This window comes from Thamnophis sirtalis, unplaced genomic scaffold (assembly GCF_051295495.1).
Source record: "Thamnophis sirtalis isolate CommonGarterSnake01/CBP01778 unplaced genomic scaffold, rThaSir2_p1.2 scaffold_9, whole genome shotgun sequence".
Lineage (NCBI taxonomy): Eukaryota > Metazoa > Chordata > Lepidosauria > Squamata > Natricidae > Thamnophis > Thamnophis sirtalis.
This window is the reverse complement of record NW_028261389.1, coordinates 60,471,715-60,490,620: the sequence shown is the minus strand read 5'-3', so window position 1 is coordinate 60,490,620 and position 18,906 is coordinate 60,471,715. Positions and strand designations below refer to the sequence as shown.

Here is an 18,906-nt window from a genome sequence, read left to right as displayed (position 1 = left end):
AGAACAATTAATCAGTGGAACAGCTTGCCTCCAGAAGTTGTGAATGCCCCAACACTGGATGTTTTTAAAAAGATGTTGGAGACCCATTTGTCTGAAGTGGTGTAGGTTTCCTGCCTATGCAGGGGGTTGGAGTAGAAGAGCTCCAAGGTCCCTTCCAACTCTTCTATTCTCCTAACAAGAAAGATGAAGAATACACTGTGAAATTGGTGATTCTTTCTCATTTAAATCTCTCCCTTTTTTTCAGATTAGTCACAGTTCAGCCTTTGTGTTTTGGAAAGGTTATTATTGGTTCTTTTCCAAACAATTTACAAAGCCATTTTGGCCTACAAACTTTATTCAAATATGCCAATAAAGTGTAATTTCGATAATTAAAGTACCACTGCAAATGTAACCATAATCATACTTAGCTTTGAAAAAGCAAATGAAATGAACAGAAGTGTATTGGAAATTTAGATAATTTGGAGAGGCGGATAATTTCTTCTTACTGTATAATTCATAGACTTTCTCTATTCCTGTAAAATCACCTACAAAAAAACATTTTTGCTTGCTTGTGTGTAATGTGGGTAATAGAACCATGAGAAATCTTAGTTTATAAAATTAGTACAACAAAGTCATTGTAAATAATTGGTTGATTCCAAATTTAATGACATTTATTTATTTTCATTGAAATAATTAAAATTTAATTAACAATGACATTTGCCATTATAATAAAATTGACTCCTTGCTTTAAAAGGGATTCAACTGCTTAAATGAAGAAATTTGTAATGACAAAATATGAATCCTCAAAACAAAGAGTCTATGTAGTAATTGCTTTTAAGCATAAATCCTTTGAAGTATAGAAAATAATCCTAGTACATATCTCAATTAAATAATTTGGTTTTTTTCCAGTAATTTAATTTAGATTTTCATAAATTACTCAATTCGCAGGGGAAAAAATCCTTATTTTTAATTTTTTTAATTTTATGAAATGATTCCCACATACCATGGTATTGTAAAATGTTACCCCATTTTATAATAGCAATTATAGTACGTAGTTATTAGAATTTAGTTTCATTTATGAAGCTCTTGTTGTTAGTTGCAAAGTCGTGTCCGACCCATCGCGACCCCATGGACAACGTCCCTCCAGGCTTTCCTGTCCTCTACCATCCTCTGGAGGCCATTTAAGCTCACGCCGACAGCTTCCGTGACTCCATCCAGCCACCTCCTCATTCTTGGAAAAAAGGATTCTGCAAATTTCAACTTCTGTTTATAGCAATAGCAATAGCAGTTAGACTTATATACCGCTTCATAGGGCTTTCAGCCCTCTCTAAGCGGTTTACAGAGTCAGCATATTGCCCCCAACAACAATCTGGGTCCTCATTTTACCCACCTCGGAAGGATGGAAGGCTGAGTCAACCCTGAGCCGGTGAGATTTGAACTGCAGAACTGCAGTCAGCTGAAGTAGCCTGCAGTGCTGCATTTAACCACTGCGCCACCTTGGCTCCTGCAGAAACAAATTCAAATGAAAATGAACACACATTAGCAATTTAAAAAATTAGCTAGTTCAACATTGCATATTTTCTTTATTCAATTCAAAGGCACTCACACCAATGTGATCACTTAAGTGTTACAATTAAAAGGGAAAAAACGCAAGTCAGCATCCCTTCAAAATTAATGCATAGGAAACAGTCTTACACTAGCAAAACATTTGCATCTTCAGGAGACAATAGCTGGAACAGAGTTCTTCCTGACTATGAAAAGTGACACAAGTTTCATACAATTAGAAAAGTCTTAGACATCTTCCATTAATTTCTACGTGAGTTGATTAGTGAGTTTTTCCAAAATTAGCACCCCAACAAAACAGTTTTCCATTCAAAAACTTTCGTGAGAAGATACTTGTTTCTAAATGTATGAAAACAGATGGATATGTTTTTCTTCTGCTGAGACCAAAAGCAAGAACTTTTTATTGTATATTTTAAAACTTTGGAAAAATTAGCATACAAAGCTTTATTTTCTTGTTTTATTTGTTTATTTTTGTAAAAAAACCTGTCAGGGAATTACTTTCAAATAAAGTAGATGCGTAGAAAAACTCTAGTTAAAACACTTTATGTATAAGAACCTGTTTTTTAAAAAAAACACTTTAAATCATTCATGGAACAGACAAATATTCTGGTAACAGTTATGAAATAGGTTGGATTTTATTGATCCCCTCATCAATTCATATTGATTTTAAATAAGCAGATAGATCTAATTGATTTCTCCTTAAAGGAGAGGGATGCAGTTTGTTTGCTATGGTGGCAACAACACAACTGACAACATTTTTGTATGAAAAATAAGCTATTGATACAGTCAGTCAATTAGTAGCAGACTAACCAGATTTTGCTATTTATGATACAAACTCTTCAAATATTGCTTTCATTCATTTGTATTGGCACTGTGAAAGATCGACAAGGAATTAATACTAAAGTCATATGGAATCTTACAGTTTAGTACTTATATTCCTACGTACTATATGTCAATTGTGTCAGGGATATGGAAACCAAAGATTTCTTTGCATGCTAAACATTCTTTTTCGTTTTTTTTCAACATGTCCAGATTATTGTTCAATGGTGACCATTGTAGATCAGTCCAACGTAACGTTGGTGTGTTCATTTTTTAAGGCATTCAAAGATGCCCTTCCACAAATCTACAGGCTTGGAGATATTGTTCGATTTCACAGAATAAAGGTAATTTTAAAGCACTTGCAGCCATGTTGTAAGAAAGCTGCACTATAGACTGTTCAAAGGAAACAGAGCAGATACTTCTTGGCATTAATCTTTGACAGAGAAAATTATATCTTTCATGGAAAATGCATGTTGGTTGCTCTTACCCAGTAAACTGAACTAGAAGGCTTCATGTGGCCTTTGAATGGTGGGAGATGCAGTGGAGTCAAACAAAATACTGAATTTAATTTTAATTGAATTAAATTTAGATTACATTAATTATAGATAGTAGAATAATTATTTAGGAATGTTGCTTTCTACTGCATTAACATCAAGCGAATTTTTTAGACAATTCCTGGACTTTAATGGACGCAGAAAGTCTTGAGTTTTCTGCCATAGTAATATTATTCTTGTAGATAAGCAGAACTAAAGCTTTCTTACAATACTTTGTGCATTTTGTCTTTGCCTTATGATAAGGGTGGGTTTTTGTATCTGCTCTGTCATCCTATGGATCTTCAACTCTGATATATGACAGCAAGTTTTTTTCTTCTGTTAGATACTTTACTTCTGTGCTTTAATGTTTAAAGAAATGCAAGCATTCACAAATATTACTTAGAAATACTCTTTTGCTCAATCTTCTTGGTCATTACTCTTCCTTATTTATTTTTGTTTACCATTCTTTAGTCCTTGAACTTGTAAATCTCCTCTTTCACTTTTCAACATATTTCAATCTTGGTGGAGCAGAGGATAATTTGGGTATAATTTTTCAACTTGGCCAAGTGAACTGGATGCAAAGTTTTACAGCTGAAAATTGTGGGTGTTTACTTTATTCAATGGTTTCGAATTAGGGAATATTAACAATATTAAGCAATGTTAATATTTGGTATGCAGCGTACCACAAAAAGCATGTTGGTTTGATTGCATGAATGTTATTCTGGTGGATTTTTTTAAATTTTCAAATTTGGTAGCATTAGAGAATGAAATGTTCACTAGAGAACGAAATGTAAGCAAACTTACATTAGGCATTAATTTGGATCCTGTTAAAATTTGTGAATTTTTTAAAGGATTATGTATCGTTTACTTCATATTGCACATTAGTTTAGGTCAGTGAAAGCGAATCTTTTATCCACCGAGTGCCCAAACTCTGTGCGTGTGCATGCCCAAACTGAAAGGTGCAAGCAAACGCTCGCATGCGTGAACATGGACACATGCATGCACGGAAATGTGTACATGCGCAGCAGAGACCCAAAGACCAGCTGGCTGGTGGCAGGAGGGACATCCCAACACCGGCAGCACAGCAAGAGATAAGATCTTTTTCTTTTGTGAGCTTCTGTTTTGTCGTTTGCAAGGAAATAGAAGTTCACGAAACAAGTGGAAGATACGAGTCTTTTTTTAAATTCCCCAATCAGTTATGGAAAGAATCCATTCCTCGAACAATCTTAACTGATCTTCTCCAAACCAGATGTGTCCTTCTGGCCCAGTTGACTTGTAGCCCATTGCATCTGCTGACCAAAATACTGAACAAAATCGCAGTAGGCTCAATAAAGAGATTAGGAAAATAAATATACAGAGGTAGGAACGATGAGACAAATATATTCTCCCATTGGAAGAAAATAACATTTGAAATTATGTACATTTTCCTTATAGCATATATTGGTGACCAGCTAAGTAAAGAAAATAGCCATTTCAGGTATCATTGTACTGATTACAGAAGCTGATTTATTGCACCAGAGACTAGTATTATTTTTATCTTAGGAAGATTTATTACCTGGAGTACCTAATTTTGAAACTGCTATGCTTTTCAGATGTTGATCATTCTTTTAGCAACCAACTGCAAATAAAAATGCTATAATCAGATGTTTATTATAGCAGAACAGCTGTTTTCATGAAGCATCAACAGTGCTGGCTTACATTGTTTCTAGTTCAAACACACTGAAATTCAACATTTTTGCAATCTAATGTCTTCCTTCAGAAACAGGGAGGCAATCTGTAGTCCTGTGTTAGTATCTTTACTGCCACGTTAATAGTCACTTTATGCGTTTAATTCTAGAAGGCATCACACTATGTTTTCTGCAAATAAAATGGCCATATGTCAGGGGTGTCAAACTTGCGGTGTCACGTGACATATTGTGACTTTCCCCCACCCTCGCTAAAATGGGTGGGCGTGGCCAGCACATGACACATCCGGCCCCATTGGCTGTGAATTTGATATCCCTGCCATATGTGCTCAGTTTATATATGTTGGATTTCAGATAATGACCCCAAACATATAGAAGAATGGAGGACTTTTTCGGTTCCATCAGTTGAAATTTTTTAAAAAATCAAATATTCTGAAACCATAGTTAACCAATTATTAACTGTAATTTGACACTTTCTAAGCATCTTGATTTTTTTTTATTTCATAATTTTAGTATTGCAAGCTGATATGAAACCTTGACATTTTAGGAGGAACTTTAGATAACTTCATTTTTATTCTTATTCTTGTAGATCAAAGAATTTAATCACAGGATGCAAGGGACTTCAGGCCCTGGATTTAGTTCACTTACATTTGATGGTAACATTGGAGCTCCAGTGATTCCCCGAACATCTAGTAAAACATTTTCATTTACGGATGAAGATAGAAAAACTGTAGAAGACTTGCGAATTTGGGTGGCAAGTAATCTTCTCAGTCTGCCTCCCATGAAAAAATTATCTGAAATTTATCCACCAATGTTTTTTGAATTCACTGGCAAATTAATAGGAAAAGCTAAAGTGGATGGATCTTCTTATCTTCTCAAGGTCTGTTGTTATGATTATTCCCATCCTTGCACTCATTATATTTTCATTCAACTGTAATTTCGCACTAGTCATAGGTAGGCTATAATTGAAAGTATGTCTCTCATTAAAATAGTTTTAAATCTTTTGCTAGAAATGCTGCATTTTTAAATTTCCTGAAACTTTCGGAGACCAAAGGTTTCATTCAAGCAAGTTAATAACTTATGGTTTTCACTTATCGTGTTTTAACTCAATTTATGGTGGCATCTTTCCAAGCTGACTTCATTGTTTTATGGGCCTGATTGTCATTCAAATAATTAATAGTACTTTGGGAAGAAAATAGTTTTTCTATCTACTTGTAAACATCCTTGCTTGAAGCCATATTTTTCCTATACTGTTAATCTATGAATATTTTAGTATTTCCCAACTATGGATTTTGATTTCCATTTTCCCTATAAAGCAGGACAACTAGGATTGTTTATTAAACATAAACATATTCAAGTAGAAATATATTTCCTAGGATTGAACTGCTTTGCTTCTTTCAAACCTGTATGCTTTGCAACTTGCCAATGAACTGGGGCGGCGGGGGGAGGGAATGAAATGCAAAGAGCACGAGAGCATGGAAACCATTAAAGTCACCACTTGCAGGTGTTGGAGGAAGAGATGGACTGTTCCCATAACAAAAGAACATTTCATAATTGGACAATGTGATCACCCAGGGGTGGGGCGAAGGAGAAGCTATTGTTTAACTAGGCAAGCATTTCTGCAGGAAAACCAAAGCTGGTTTTGTTTCTTCAGTACCAATATGGTGTATCCAATACACTTTTGAGAATTGAAATCTCCCTAGACTGTTTCTTAATTTAGGGTTCGCTAATTGGACAGTTAACATTCTGTTCTTTTAAATTATTCTTCAGGAAGATTGCAAAATAATGTTCTTTATAGAGAAATAACTGTCTCAGAAAAATTTTAAAAAATGTATTTGAAGAAGCAGCTTTGGGAAATTATAGTCTTAACAACAACACCTTTAAGGCTCACGTTTTCCATCCTTTATTGTAATTTTTAATCTTTACTCTGGAATATTCTTGGTGCAATTTGCTCTGATTCCAAAAAGAGTGTTCTTTGTTTCACTGCAGGTATGGGATGGCACAAAATGCCCTTTCCCATCTTGGAATGTGTTTGTTAACGAAGAAGACTTAGAGGGAGATGAATGCGTTCTCCGTCGATTAAAATACGTAACTGTGGATGTTGTAGCTTATGATAATCATGTGCATCTGGCAAAACTATTAAAGGTAAAGGAACTCCTTGACAATTATGGCTTTATTTTTATTTTATATTTCTAGTTCTGTTTTAGTTTTTTTTTTTACTAAAAGTGAGTGTACAAGTTCATTTATTTAAATTAAATGAATTTAATGAATATAAATTATGTAATTGCCATGATTAGTTCCAACAAACCAAATCTCCCAGGGTAGAGCAAGTAAAGAAAATTCAATTAATTTATTATGAAAGAGTTTCTTAAAGGGCTATGATATATCTTTTGGAATGCAACTATGAACATTTGGAAAAGAGGTGAAGTCTTCAGTTTCTTTCCTATTACTCAGATAAACTTTTTTTTAAAAATGTAGCTTTTCTTATAAATTACGCTGTTTCATTTTGTCATTATTATTTTTTAAAAGCACTTTTTCAAGGAAAAAATAAACATGGACTTCTATGAATTTGTTCATAAATATTAATTTCTAAATGTTTCATTTTGCGATTCGTAAACTTTTGGGAATCCTGCAATGTAGAAAGAAAACATTTTAATCTTTATTCCTTATTAGAGTGCAATTTTTCTAGGAAGACTATTTATAACAGGAATTATTACTGCAATTAACTCTTAAATAAGGATATATATAGTAGTATTGCATGTTCAAGATTGCCATATAATTCCATTCTACTGTTAAGGCTGAGGTTGGTACAGGTAATCATTCGCTTCCTACCTATTGTTTAGCAATTAATCAAAATTATGATGGACCAACCTTTAGACTACTTACAGTTCTGATTCACAGTTTCAACGGTGCTCCTCCCTACAGTCACATGGGCAAACTTTAAATGCTCAACAGCATAGATGCATTTACAGCTGTTTGCAGCATCCCAGGGTCATGTGACACTGTTTTACAACAGTTTTGCCAAAAACAGACACTTAACCCATGTCAGGGTTCCAAGTAATAATCCCAATGAAATAAGACACCGAGGCTTGAAGTTCCTCAAAGTTCCATTTTATTAGAGATGTTTCTAAATGATAATGGCACATCTTCCAGGTTTTTCCCACCCAAAAGAAAGTCTAAGCACCTACCCGGTGCTCCTCTCCTACACTCACATGTCCATCTTATGGTCCAATCAAAGCACCGTCGCAATTGGAGATGCCTCCCAGTCACAGCCCTCCAGTTGCAGGGCAGAATGTTCTTGACTCTCAGAGAAAGGAATGTTATTATAACTATATATCTCCATACAATTCCCCCCTCCCAGTTTCCCACAGACTAAATGTGGCAGGCCTGAAGATTCAATGCCCATGGTGGCTTCCAGGCCGGACAACCCACATAGTTACAAAGCTTTTCCAACTTACCATTGTTGGTATATGGCTCTAACGTAGCTGGAGAAAGTTGCCTTTTCTTTTTAGCCATTCGCATTCTCACTTGCACTGCTGAACATGAATCACACTGCAATGCAGTCATGTACCAATTAATGCCAACCATGTCTCCGATTCCAACTTGCCATATGGAAAATGAGCTCCAGTTGTTTGGGAATTTACATTTGTAGGTTTGCTGCTTGGTTTTAAGCCATTTTCACTAAATAACCCTTAAGTTAAATTGGGATTTCTTTTCTTCAGTGCCACTTTTTAAGGGAAAGAGATAATTGACTTGCCCTTGTTCACTGGAGATAAATCAAAGTTAGGGCTCCTTATTTTCCATTCTGCCTTAATTTGCTTCGGATTCTTACTAATTAAAATGCAACAAAACAGCTTGTTTTACCTATGGGAGATAGACTTCATCTTTTTTGCTGCTACATTTTATGACAAAATAAAAACCTAATCCTGGTACATTGATCCAGTTGTGCAAATGTATGGAAACTGGTTGTGTGCTCACTGTGTCAAATTCTGTGGTTCAAGAGTGAGCATTTGGAAATCTATGCCAAGCCAAGAAAGTATTCTGACCCAGCTCCCCAAACACGACAAACCCTCTGAACTCAAACGATTCCTTTATTAGGAGCGCCAGCAGCCCCGGCAAAAAGTTTTTCTCCCAGGCTGACCGGAAGATAAATAGTTGTCTGCCACATCTACTCATCTCCGCCCCACTGCCTTTTATCCCCAGAGTGAGGGTGGGTCTTCGCTAGCAATGGTGACTTTTCCATCCCAAGGATCGGCCCACAAATTTCCACTGCTCTCCTCTCCTCTGCCTTCTGCGCATCCACTCGACAGGCACTGGACCCAGCTGTTCCTTCTCTTCCTCATCGGCCACTTCCAGACCTGGGGGCTGTTGCCTCTCCATCGGAGGGCTGATGGCGGCCCAGGCTTCGCCTCTGTCTCTCTCCCAGCTCCATTCCTTCTTCCCACTTGGAGCTCTCAGTTTGCCTTGATGCTAACCCTGACTCCCATGCCACTGCTTCCTCTGATTCGGCTGCTGGAGGGGCGGGTAGCTGACAGGCCACAACAGATAGATACAAGTGGCTCTTGACTTATGACCATAATTGCGACCAGCTTTATCACTGCTAACCGAGTTGATTGTGAAGTGAGTCACACACAATTTGATTACCTTTTTTTTGCTGTGTTGCTAAGTGAATCATGTCATCGTTAAGCAAATCCACTTCCTTGGTTGACTTTCCTTGTTGGAAGCTGGCTGGGAAGTTCATAAATGGTGATCCCACGATATCAGGACTCTGCAACTGTCATAAATATGTGCTAGTTGCCCTGTGCCCAAATTTTCACAGCTCTGCTGCAACAAGTTGGAGGCTCACTATTTTCAGTGCTGTTGTAACTTTGAATGGTCACTAAACAAAATGGTTCTAAGTGAAGGACTACCTGTAATAGGACTGCTTTACTGGCAAGACAGGAGACTCTAACAAACTGAACAGGGAGGTGAGGACTAGTAAACATACTGACTATGGAGGGGAGGTAATTGGAAAAGCAGCATTGGAGAAGCAAGATCATTGATGCTAAAGAAATGCATGTTCCAAGAACATTCTGAGCTCATTCGTCTTCCTACAAGGATTATCCAATGCAGGAGTTTTTTCTATTCGTGGCTTTTTGGTTGTACTTAAGCGGTTATGAATTTTTAAATATGGAAGTATTTCAATAACTAGTTGGTGCAGGCTTGTGCTTAGAATTTCCTGTTCACAAGCTAGAAAGGTAAATGTATGCAATGCTGCCACCCCCTGGAAAATATTGATAGTGCACTAGAACGTTTTAACCAGTAAGTGTTGTTAAAGATTGGTGCATTTGTTTTGCATTATCTCACTGCTGGGAGGCGATGGGTGCTGATTTTCCAAATAATACTTGTGTGCAAAAATTCATGCCCCATAAGTACATAATACCTGACACACCTCTGTATGATACAAAGTTAAACATTTTTCCAAAATCTGCAATCCATATTTGTTCCTTACGTTGACTTGCTTATAAATTTAACAAAAAGTATAAATATGGCCAATGCAAAACTTTAGATACCCTTTTGGTCAACACTTCGATACCTTTTTTGCAGAAACAATAGTTTCCAACCATTCCTTATAGCCAGCTAATTCTGTTTTTTGAGATTTTTTAAAAAACTTTTTACTACATAATTCTTTTAGCTCAGAAATATTCTTAGGTTTCCTTACATGCACTGTGCATCTGAGATCTTCCCACATAGTTTCAGTATTATTCAAGTTGTGGGAAGGTACAGTATGTTTTGGATTGTTTCTTTGCTGAAATATCCAATTTTCTTTCACCTTCAGTTTCTTCATTGACAGAGACATTCCTGGTAACCATCCATCAACGTACGCCATCTTATGTAAAAAGGAATCCACTTAGAACTAAAGAATTCTGATTTTGCTTTGTTTATTTTCAGAATTGTGTCAGACTCTACTATTCTAAAAGGGACACGGAGGCTCAGTGGCTAAGACACTGAGCTTGTTGATCAGAATGGTCAACAGTTCGGCAGTTCGAATCCCTAGCACCACGTAACGGAGTGAGCTCCCGTTACTTGTCCCAGCTTCTGCCAACCTAGCAGTTCAAAAGCATGTAAAAATGCAAGTAGAAAAATAGGAACCACCTTTGGTGGGAAGGTAACAGCATTCCGTGTGCCTTCGGTATTTAGTCATGCCAGCCACATGACCACAGAGACGTCTTTGGACAGCGCTGGCTCTTCAGCTTTGAAATGGAGATGAGCACCATCCTCTAGAGTTGGGAACGACTAGCACATATGTGTGAGGGGAACCTTTACCTTTACCACTATTTTACATGCCCAGTAACTCAGTATATCTTTAATGTTCTAGTGTAATTTTAGGCAGCTAGGAAAGCTTACAATTATATCAGATCTACATTCAGTAAACATTATTTTACCATTTAGGATTCAGTTAAAAATTACTATTGAATTACAAGAAAGTATATATTGCCATAATTATATGTTTTGTAGATAACAGTAATCCAATTCTTTTTTCTGTGTATTTTAAGATTGGACAGTTCATTTCAATGTACAACGTGCATGCAAAGATGCACAGTTCTGAAAACGGGTGTGATGTCGTACAGTTTCTTCTTCATGGAGGCACCGGGCATGGTCGTGGGATTGCTGTCCTTCCCGAAAACCACCCAGATATCATAGACCTAAAGTTGTGAGTAAAGAACATTTAAAATTTGGAAAGGAAACATGCCAATTTGTTCAGCCTGTCATTTCCAATTATTGGAGAAGCCTTGATCAGTTCAAGAATCACATTGTTTCATTTTAATTCTATCCCCAAAGTCTTAAAATTCTCCAGTGGACATCCCACAATTCTTTGAAATTAGAATTCTAAATGTTACACCGTTTATTAACTCTGGTGTGAATCTTCTGTGGTGGAATGGCTGTATTTCCAGGAGGGAGGGAGTGTGTTCCAAAGGACAAGAGACAGCATAGTTTAGATAGTTGGTGTGATAGAAAGAAGGTGAAGATGGTTCTTCCCTAACAGTTCTGTGTGTGTATGTGATGAACACACACACACGAACACACACACACACACACACAGAGTATAGACACACACTTGTATAGATTTGTAATGTATTCATCTGGAACAGGGGTGGGGAACAACGATTCTTTTATGACCAGTATTGTGGCTGGCTGGCACAGGAATTCTGGGAGTTGAAGTCCATGAGTCATAAAAGAGCCATTGTTCCCCACCCTGCTATGGAATAAAAGGATATCAACAGTTACATAAAAGTACCATGCTTGTTGCAGTAGTACAATAGAGTATATATCAACATTTAGTTAGCAGGGAATGCATCCAGCTCGTCATTTGTCAGATGTCAAATAACACATTACGACAATATTGGCTTTCATACACCATCACATTTTCAAAAAACCTTGTAATTTTACATTTTAGATCTGAGCATAACATTCTGGACATAATGGCATATAAATTTAGAGATGTGAAAAATATGGCACAATCAACATCTGCTAATATCAAACTCTTGTCATTAGGCAGTGGGATTGACTAAAAACTAATTTCCCTTTTTAATATTTTGATAAACTTTATTTACTTGTATTTTTTTTTCATTATTAGATATCTGGACACTATTGAATTGGCATTAACTGACACTTCAGAAAGAGCTTCCCCGGAACCTGAAAATCCATATACTCATATATGTAAGTTTTAAAAAATAAAATAGATCACATTCATATACCGTATTTTTCAGACTATAAAATGCTGCGGATTATAAGACGCACCTAGTTTTTGGGGAGGAAAACAAGAAAAATATCTGCCTCTGCCTCCCAGTAATTTGTCTTCTTTCAGCAAACAGCCTGGTCAGTTCAGCACAGTTTGATTTAGTACAAGCAGCTGATTGCCGGTTGGATTGGTCTCTGAAATACCACTGATCAACTGTTGCAGGCTGCGAGGATCGCCGCTGCCCATTGTTGCCGCTGCCCCCCCATCTCCATTGCCGCCTCTGCATGACCCCATGCATCCCATTGTCAGCCTCCGTGTGCCCATTTTTGACTTCCACATGTCCTGTTTTCGGCCCATTCCAGGCGGCAGAGATAGGCAGTGGTGGCAATCCCTGCTGCCTGGAACAGGCCAGAAATGGGATGCACAGAGGCCAAAAACAGGGCACGCAAAGGCCAAAAATGAGGCATGCGAAGGTGGCGATTGGCGACAATGGCAATCGGCAAAGGTGATCACTGCAGCCTGCAATAGCTCATCAGTGGTATTCCGGTATACCATGCTCCTGCTAAATCAGGCTGTGCTGAAGCTGACCAGGCTGTTTGCTGCAAGGAGACAAATTGCCGGGAGGCAGAGAACAAAGGGTGGGGGCTGGCAGGTGGATGGGGCTTCAGCAACATTTGTTCTATAAGACACAAAGATAATTCCACCCACTTTTGGGTGGGAGAAGTGTGTCTTATAGGCCGAAAAATATGGTATTTATAGGAGAGGAAAGAGAAACCTGTTGCTTCAAAGTTTTGCTGAGCAGCAGTCTTAGCCAGCATGTTCAATAGTGTAGAAGATACTGGGAAATAAAATTCAACAACCTCTGGAAAAGTACATATTCCTATTTTTATAATGTGGTTAAGCCCACTACTGTTCCTTTTCTTAATGCAAAACAAGATACAAGAAAAGCTAGAGCATTTTAGTAAAAACTGTACTGTACTGTAAATTTATTCACAGCAGAATCATTTCATTTTGTAATGAATAGGTACATCAATATGAAGTAATAAATTCTGAGTTTCTATTTAGTACTTCTGTCTTGAAAATAAAATAAAATTCCAACAATGTATGCAAAAATCTACATTGGTAGAATTTTAAATTTAGAACACTTATTTCACCCTGCATTGCAGATAGTCTCGACTTATAACAGTTCATGGAGAGAGCTTTTGAAGTTACAGTGGCACTCAAAAAAGTGACCATTTTTCACATTTATGACCATTGCAGCATCCCTACAGTTACGTGATTTACATTTGGATGTTTGACAACTGTTTCACATTTATGATGGTTGCAGTATCCCGGGGTCATGTGATCCCCTTTTGCAACTTTCTAAGAAGCAAATTCATTTGGGAAGACAGATTCCCTTAATAATCATGTTACTAACTTAACAACTGCAATGATTCACTTAACAAATGTGGCAAGAAAGTCGTATAATAGGGCAAAAACTCACTAAACAAATGTCTCACTTAACAACATAAACTTTGGACTCCATTATAATTATAAATTGAGGACTATCTGTATATCCTCTGAAAATTGGAATAGATAATCCGCATGCGCAAGATTGCTAATCAAATCTGAAAATGAACCCCCAGTATCCATAATTATATGTGTTATTAATTAAAATTGAACTCCACTATCTTACAGCACTACTTTTCCATCTCTGTATGTTATATTTCTTTTTCTTCCTGTTTATGTAAAACACTGATAGAAAAAAAGAAAATGAATTTCCCCTTTCCTTTTTCTTTTTTAAAGTAGGATCCTGTGTAGAAAGATGTCAGCAATTGTCTGTTACAGGTAAGAATTTCCATTAGGTATTCTGTCTATTTTGGGCAATGGGACTTCCTGCCTAAAAAGAATAGTTGGCTTGGGGATATTTTAGAATAAAAAGGGATGCGGTGGCTCAGTGGCTAAGATGCTGAGCTTTTCGGTCAGACAGGTCAGCAGGCGGACGGTTCGAATCCCTTTTGCCGCGTAACAAAATGAGCTCCTGTTACTTGTCCCAACTTCTGCCAACGTAGCAGTTCAAAAAACATGTAAAACTGCAAGTAGAAAAATAGGAACCATATTTGGTGGGAAGGTAACAGCGTTCCATGTGCCTTTGGCACTTAGTCATGCCGGCCACATGACCACTTAGACGTCTTCGGGCAGCACTGGCTTTTTGGCTTTGAAACGGAGATGAGCACTGCCCCCTAGAGTCAGGAATGACTAGCATATATATGTGAGGGAACCCTTTACCTATTTTAGAATAGCATGGGATGTATCAGCTAGAACTACACAAATCACTGTGGGTGAGTTTAATAAATACTAAATTTATTTTATTGTATATATTATAAAACAAACAAACTGTAATAGGGCAGGAAGCGGCGGGGGGGGAGGCTGAGAGGAGCAGAAGTATTTTTTTGCTTGGCTAGGAAAATGTTGTGTCCCGGCCTGTAAAATAGTGAAACAAAACCTGATTACCAGCCAGTTTTCCAAATTCTTAGATGCACTGATAGTCATATTAAAAATAATCACATGTATATTTTAAGAAATATATATATAAATATTTGTTTAAATGTGGGGTATATCCATATACTAAAAGGTGAGTGTAGAAATTAAATAGGAGAATTTATGAACATACACAAATGTTTAATACGCTGAAAATAAGTTTGTCCACCCTCAGTGCAACATGTTGTTATTTTACATAAGTAGTTGAACAGGACACATGCTGTTAAGTGGTCTATATACGTAGTTTAAACTTAAAACATTTGAAATACCAATTAATATAAATAAATGACAAATTGGGTAAAGCAGCTTAATGAAATTATTGAGGATGTTCGTGCATGCCATTTGTTTGTCCAAATGCTTTTTATCTGTTTATTGTTTTGTAGTATTAACAGATCACCAGCACTTTGATACAACTACACTGAATACTATCCAAATGAGCACCATTCCTCAAAACTATCGCATCAGAGCTCGGCTGCTTAAATTTGAACCTGAGAAGCTCTATCAGTCTGTAAAACTTCATTGCCCTCAGTGCCATGCATTGTAAGTGTCCACGTGACAAGGGATCTTGGTACCGATACCTTGTGAGTTGCTGGAGCTGTTGCATTTATTGCTTACAGGATAGAATTACATAATACATTTAATCCCCTGCAATTTAAAATGTACAATAATTTCATCATTTATTTTGATATTCAATATTTGATTGTTAATATTGCTATTTTATTTTTTAAAGATTCTAAACTGCCACAATCAAAACTTTGCCGTAAAAACACAAACACTAGAAGCTAAAATTTGAATGAATCATATCCAGTGAAGTCAAATACAATGCAGAATGAAAACACCATACAAGCTAGGCAGTCACAAGTGACTCATTCAGAGCCGAAAACGATATGAATGTTTGCAAGCAAGTGTTCTGATATATGCCAATCAAACTCAACATGCAGTTTTCTTGGTGGTGTTAGAGAAGATATTTACCATTGCCTTTTCCCTAGGTGCTTTTTCACTTTCTCATCCACCTTACAACCCTGACATTTCTAGTCTCCCTTCCAAGCAATAACTTGGCCAATTTCATCTCATTTTTTGAGATTAGCTAGGCGTTGCCAACATCTAGCTGCATTTGGCTGACTTAGTCTAGCCTCAAAAGCTAAGATTGGGCCTAGTTAATACCTGAATTTGATAATACCTAAGAATACCAAGGTTAAGGCTAGATTGAGAAGTAAGAAAAGAAATCCAGATTTTTCAATTTTTTGTAAAAAGTCTCTATACACTACCCAAACTCCAAAAAAAACCCACACCTTCTACCCAAGAAAACTATGTGAATGTAACAATGGAAGTCATGAAGGGTTGAATTCCACTTGAGGGAGATGATATCTTTTAATATATGCCAATATATCTTTAGAATTCTTTTGTTTAAAAATTTACATATGCATGTATGTAAATAGTGTAGTATTTGAAAATTCAGCAATCTGGCAGGTTTTTAAAAATATTATTTTTTAAAAAAAAAATTGCTCCCAAATAAAATGGCAACAGCAAAACATTCAGAAAATCCACTAGTGAAAATGGACAGCCAGGGATCCAGCTGTGCAATGGTCCTATCAGATATCAGGGAGTGCTTTATGGGTAGAAATAGTGTGAGGTTTCTTTTTGCCCAGTATGAAGTTACCTGTCTATTTCTGTTAATATAAAAGTGAGTCTTATTTTCTTTTGGGTCCCAAAATAAGCACTAGGGCTTATTTTCAGGGAAACACGATTTCCGGGTGATCAGCCCGGCTGGCTGCCCCAGCCCCCAGCATGGGCACAAGAGCTGACAACCGTTTGGGGACCGACGGTATCAGGCAGCAGCTGCAACCTGCCGGTGCCTTGGTCAACACACTCTGGGGCTGCATAGGCTATGCTGGCTACAGGCAAGCTGAAACACATGAAGATAAGCCTCCTGCAGCTGCCCACCACTCTGGCCCACTGACGCTTGGCATTTGCAGCACGTCCAGATTGCCTGTCTCACCCCCGCCTCTGCTTTCACCTACTGTTTGCACAGATACTTAACTGTGCTGTGCGGACTGCGGCTCTGCCAGACACACTCAACCTGTGCATGCTCACTGCTCCCTATGCTAGCCACACCCACCAAACCCACACTAGGGCTTATTTTTGGGGTAGATCTTATTTTAGACACATTAAAAACAGGTTAGGTTTATTTTCTGGATAGGTCTTATTTTCAGGAAAAATGGTATTCATATTGTATCTATAGAAAAGTTACTTTAAGCACATTTCTGGTGTTCAATTGAGGCTGTAATTGTTTCAGGCAAGAAATCCCAGATGAGTCTGAACTTGATTCAATTTTACGAGAAGCTTCAGTGACGTGTTTAGATTCAAACTTGCAAAGCACTTCATTCTGCAGTTCTACTGTGTGGCGGGCTGAAAATCAGGAACCACGGAGGGTAGCTGTTCATTTTGTGGCACACAATGAACTATTTCATGATCCAGAGGACACTTTAGCTTTTCTAGAAGGTTAGTTAATTAACTGTGTACGTTTCATTGCTCATTATAATAATCTCTTATCCTAAAAACATTTGCATATCATCTGTTAACCCTCAAATACTTCTAATAAGCCAACAAAATTGAAGAGAATAGTTGTTCTATACGTTAGCAGTACATACACACATTTTTAGTTCTTACTACATAAGCACGCAAGGTCCCACCTTATTTTTTTCCTGTATTAAACTCAAAGACTCATACAGATTCTTTAAAATATGGAAAAGGAATATGCTAGTTCTATAAGCTTATATGCTTAAGTCTCTATTGCCTCTCTTTCTCTCATTTTTAAGAAAGTCTCATCTTCAACTGTGTCTGTAACTAATGATATACAGTGAAACCTTGAAATAATTTATTCCTATTTAACACGTATCTTCAGATTCAATGGACCACATTCTATGCAGACATGCCTTCAAAATAACAAGAAGTCCCTTGTATTGTTGAGGCAAATTAAATTCCATCAATTTTCTTATAGCCATGATAATGTATATTATTTTCATAACCTAATTATGCAAATAATATTTTGTATGTTTTTGCATAATGATATTCTACAAATTATACGTATAAATAGTTGTGATTATGTATTTTTCTATTTAACAGATTTGGAAATAATGGACAACCCTCTCCTCCCCAATGGTCCATTAAAGTTAGAATTCAGTGTATTTGAGATATTATCCTATACAGGTAGTCTTGTTTAGTGACTACAGTTGGGATCAACAACTTGTTTATTTACTAAATAAAATTGCAACTGTGCTTATGATCTTACTTCGTTTCTTTTTGCTTTACATACCTGCAAAAGTCATAAATGAAAGGACTGGTCCCAGTTACTTTTTCATCACCATCATAACTGTGAACAGTTGCTCAATGAAGACTTTAAAATAGGATAAAAATAAGGAGTAGAAGATGCAGAAAAGAAAGAAAAAAGGGGAGAAAAGAGAAATAGAAAAGTGAGAATATGGGAATGAATAAAAGAAATACTATAGAAGTGACTTCCCACTTCACAGCAAATATAAACAATTTTAGTAATTTATCACAATGATGTCATCTTCCCATATCACATCTGTCATCTCTAATCCATAAAGCATGGTCATTTCAATCCTGGTGTCAACAAAAGTCCATTAAAGATTTCTAGAGATAGCATATCTTTTTCATTTTTTTATGAGAATCTAGCTTTATATTCATAACTATCTTAATATTTAATCTATTTAAATAACATCATAGAACATTTCTCACCTTTTCTTATGAGATATTTCAAAACTTTAACAAGTCTCTTTAGCAAATCCAATATAGGAAAATTATCCAGGTAACTCGTTTGGTTTATTGTTGGTATATTCTTTTTAATTATTAAGGCATCAGGCTTTTTTATTTTGGGATGTCCACCATGACATCTTTTTACATGACATTCTTACAGCCTGTCACTTTTAGACCCAGTTTCAACTCAGTCTCAATCTTGCCAGGTAGAACATATTCCTCTTTCCTTATATCTTACAAACAGTTTCTCATAGAAGCAGATGTTCTGTTGACTATTAAGATTAACTTTTGTGACCTTTTTTTTTAA

At 36.7% G+C, this 18,906-nt stretch overlaps 1 protein-coding gene across 2 annotated transcripts in view; it reads left to right on the top strand.

Moving 5' to 3' along the window:
* The window catches only part of POT1 (protection of telomeres 1), a 48,684-nt gene that overhangs the window by 15,213 nt on the left and 14,565 nt on the right, over positions 1-18,906 (top strand). For both annotated transcript variants that reach the window (XM_087723685.1, XM_087723686.1), the window contains exons 7-14: positions 2,575-2,705; positions 5,169-5,459; positions 6,569-6,724; positions 11,116-11,273; positions 12,198-12,280; positions 14,088-14,129; positions 15,206-15,362; positions 17,119-17,324. In XM_087723685.1, the coding sequence (XP_087579811.1) occupies positions 2,575-2,705; positions 5,169-5,459; positions 6,569-6,724; positions 11,116-11,273; positions 12,198-12,280; positions 14,088-14,129; positions 15,206-15,362; positions 17,119-17,324 (1,224 nt within the window). The remainder of the gene's footprint in view (positions 1-2,574; positions 2,706-5,168; positions 5,460-6,568; positions 6,725-11,115; positions 11,274-12,197; positions 12,281-14,087; positions 14,130-15,205; positions 15,363-17,118; positions 17,325-18,906) is intronic.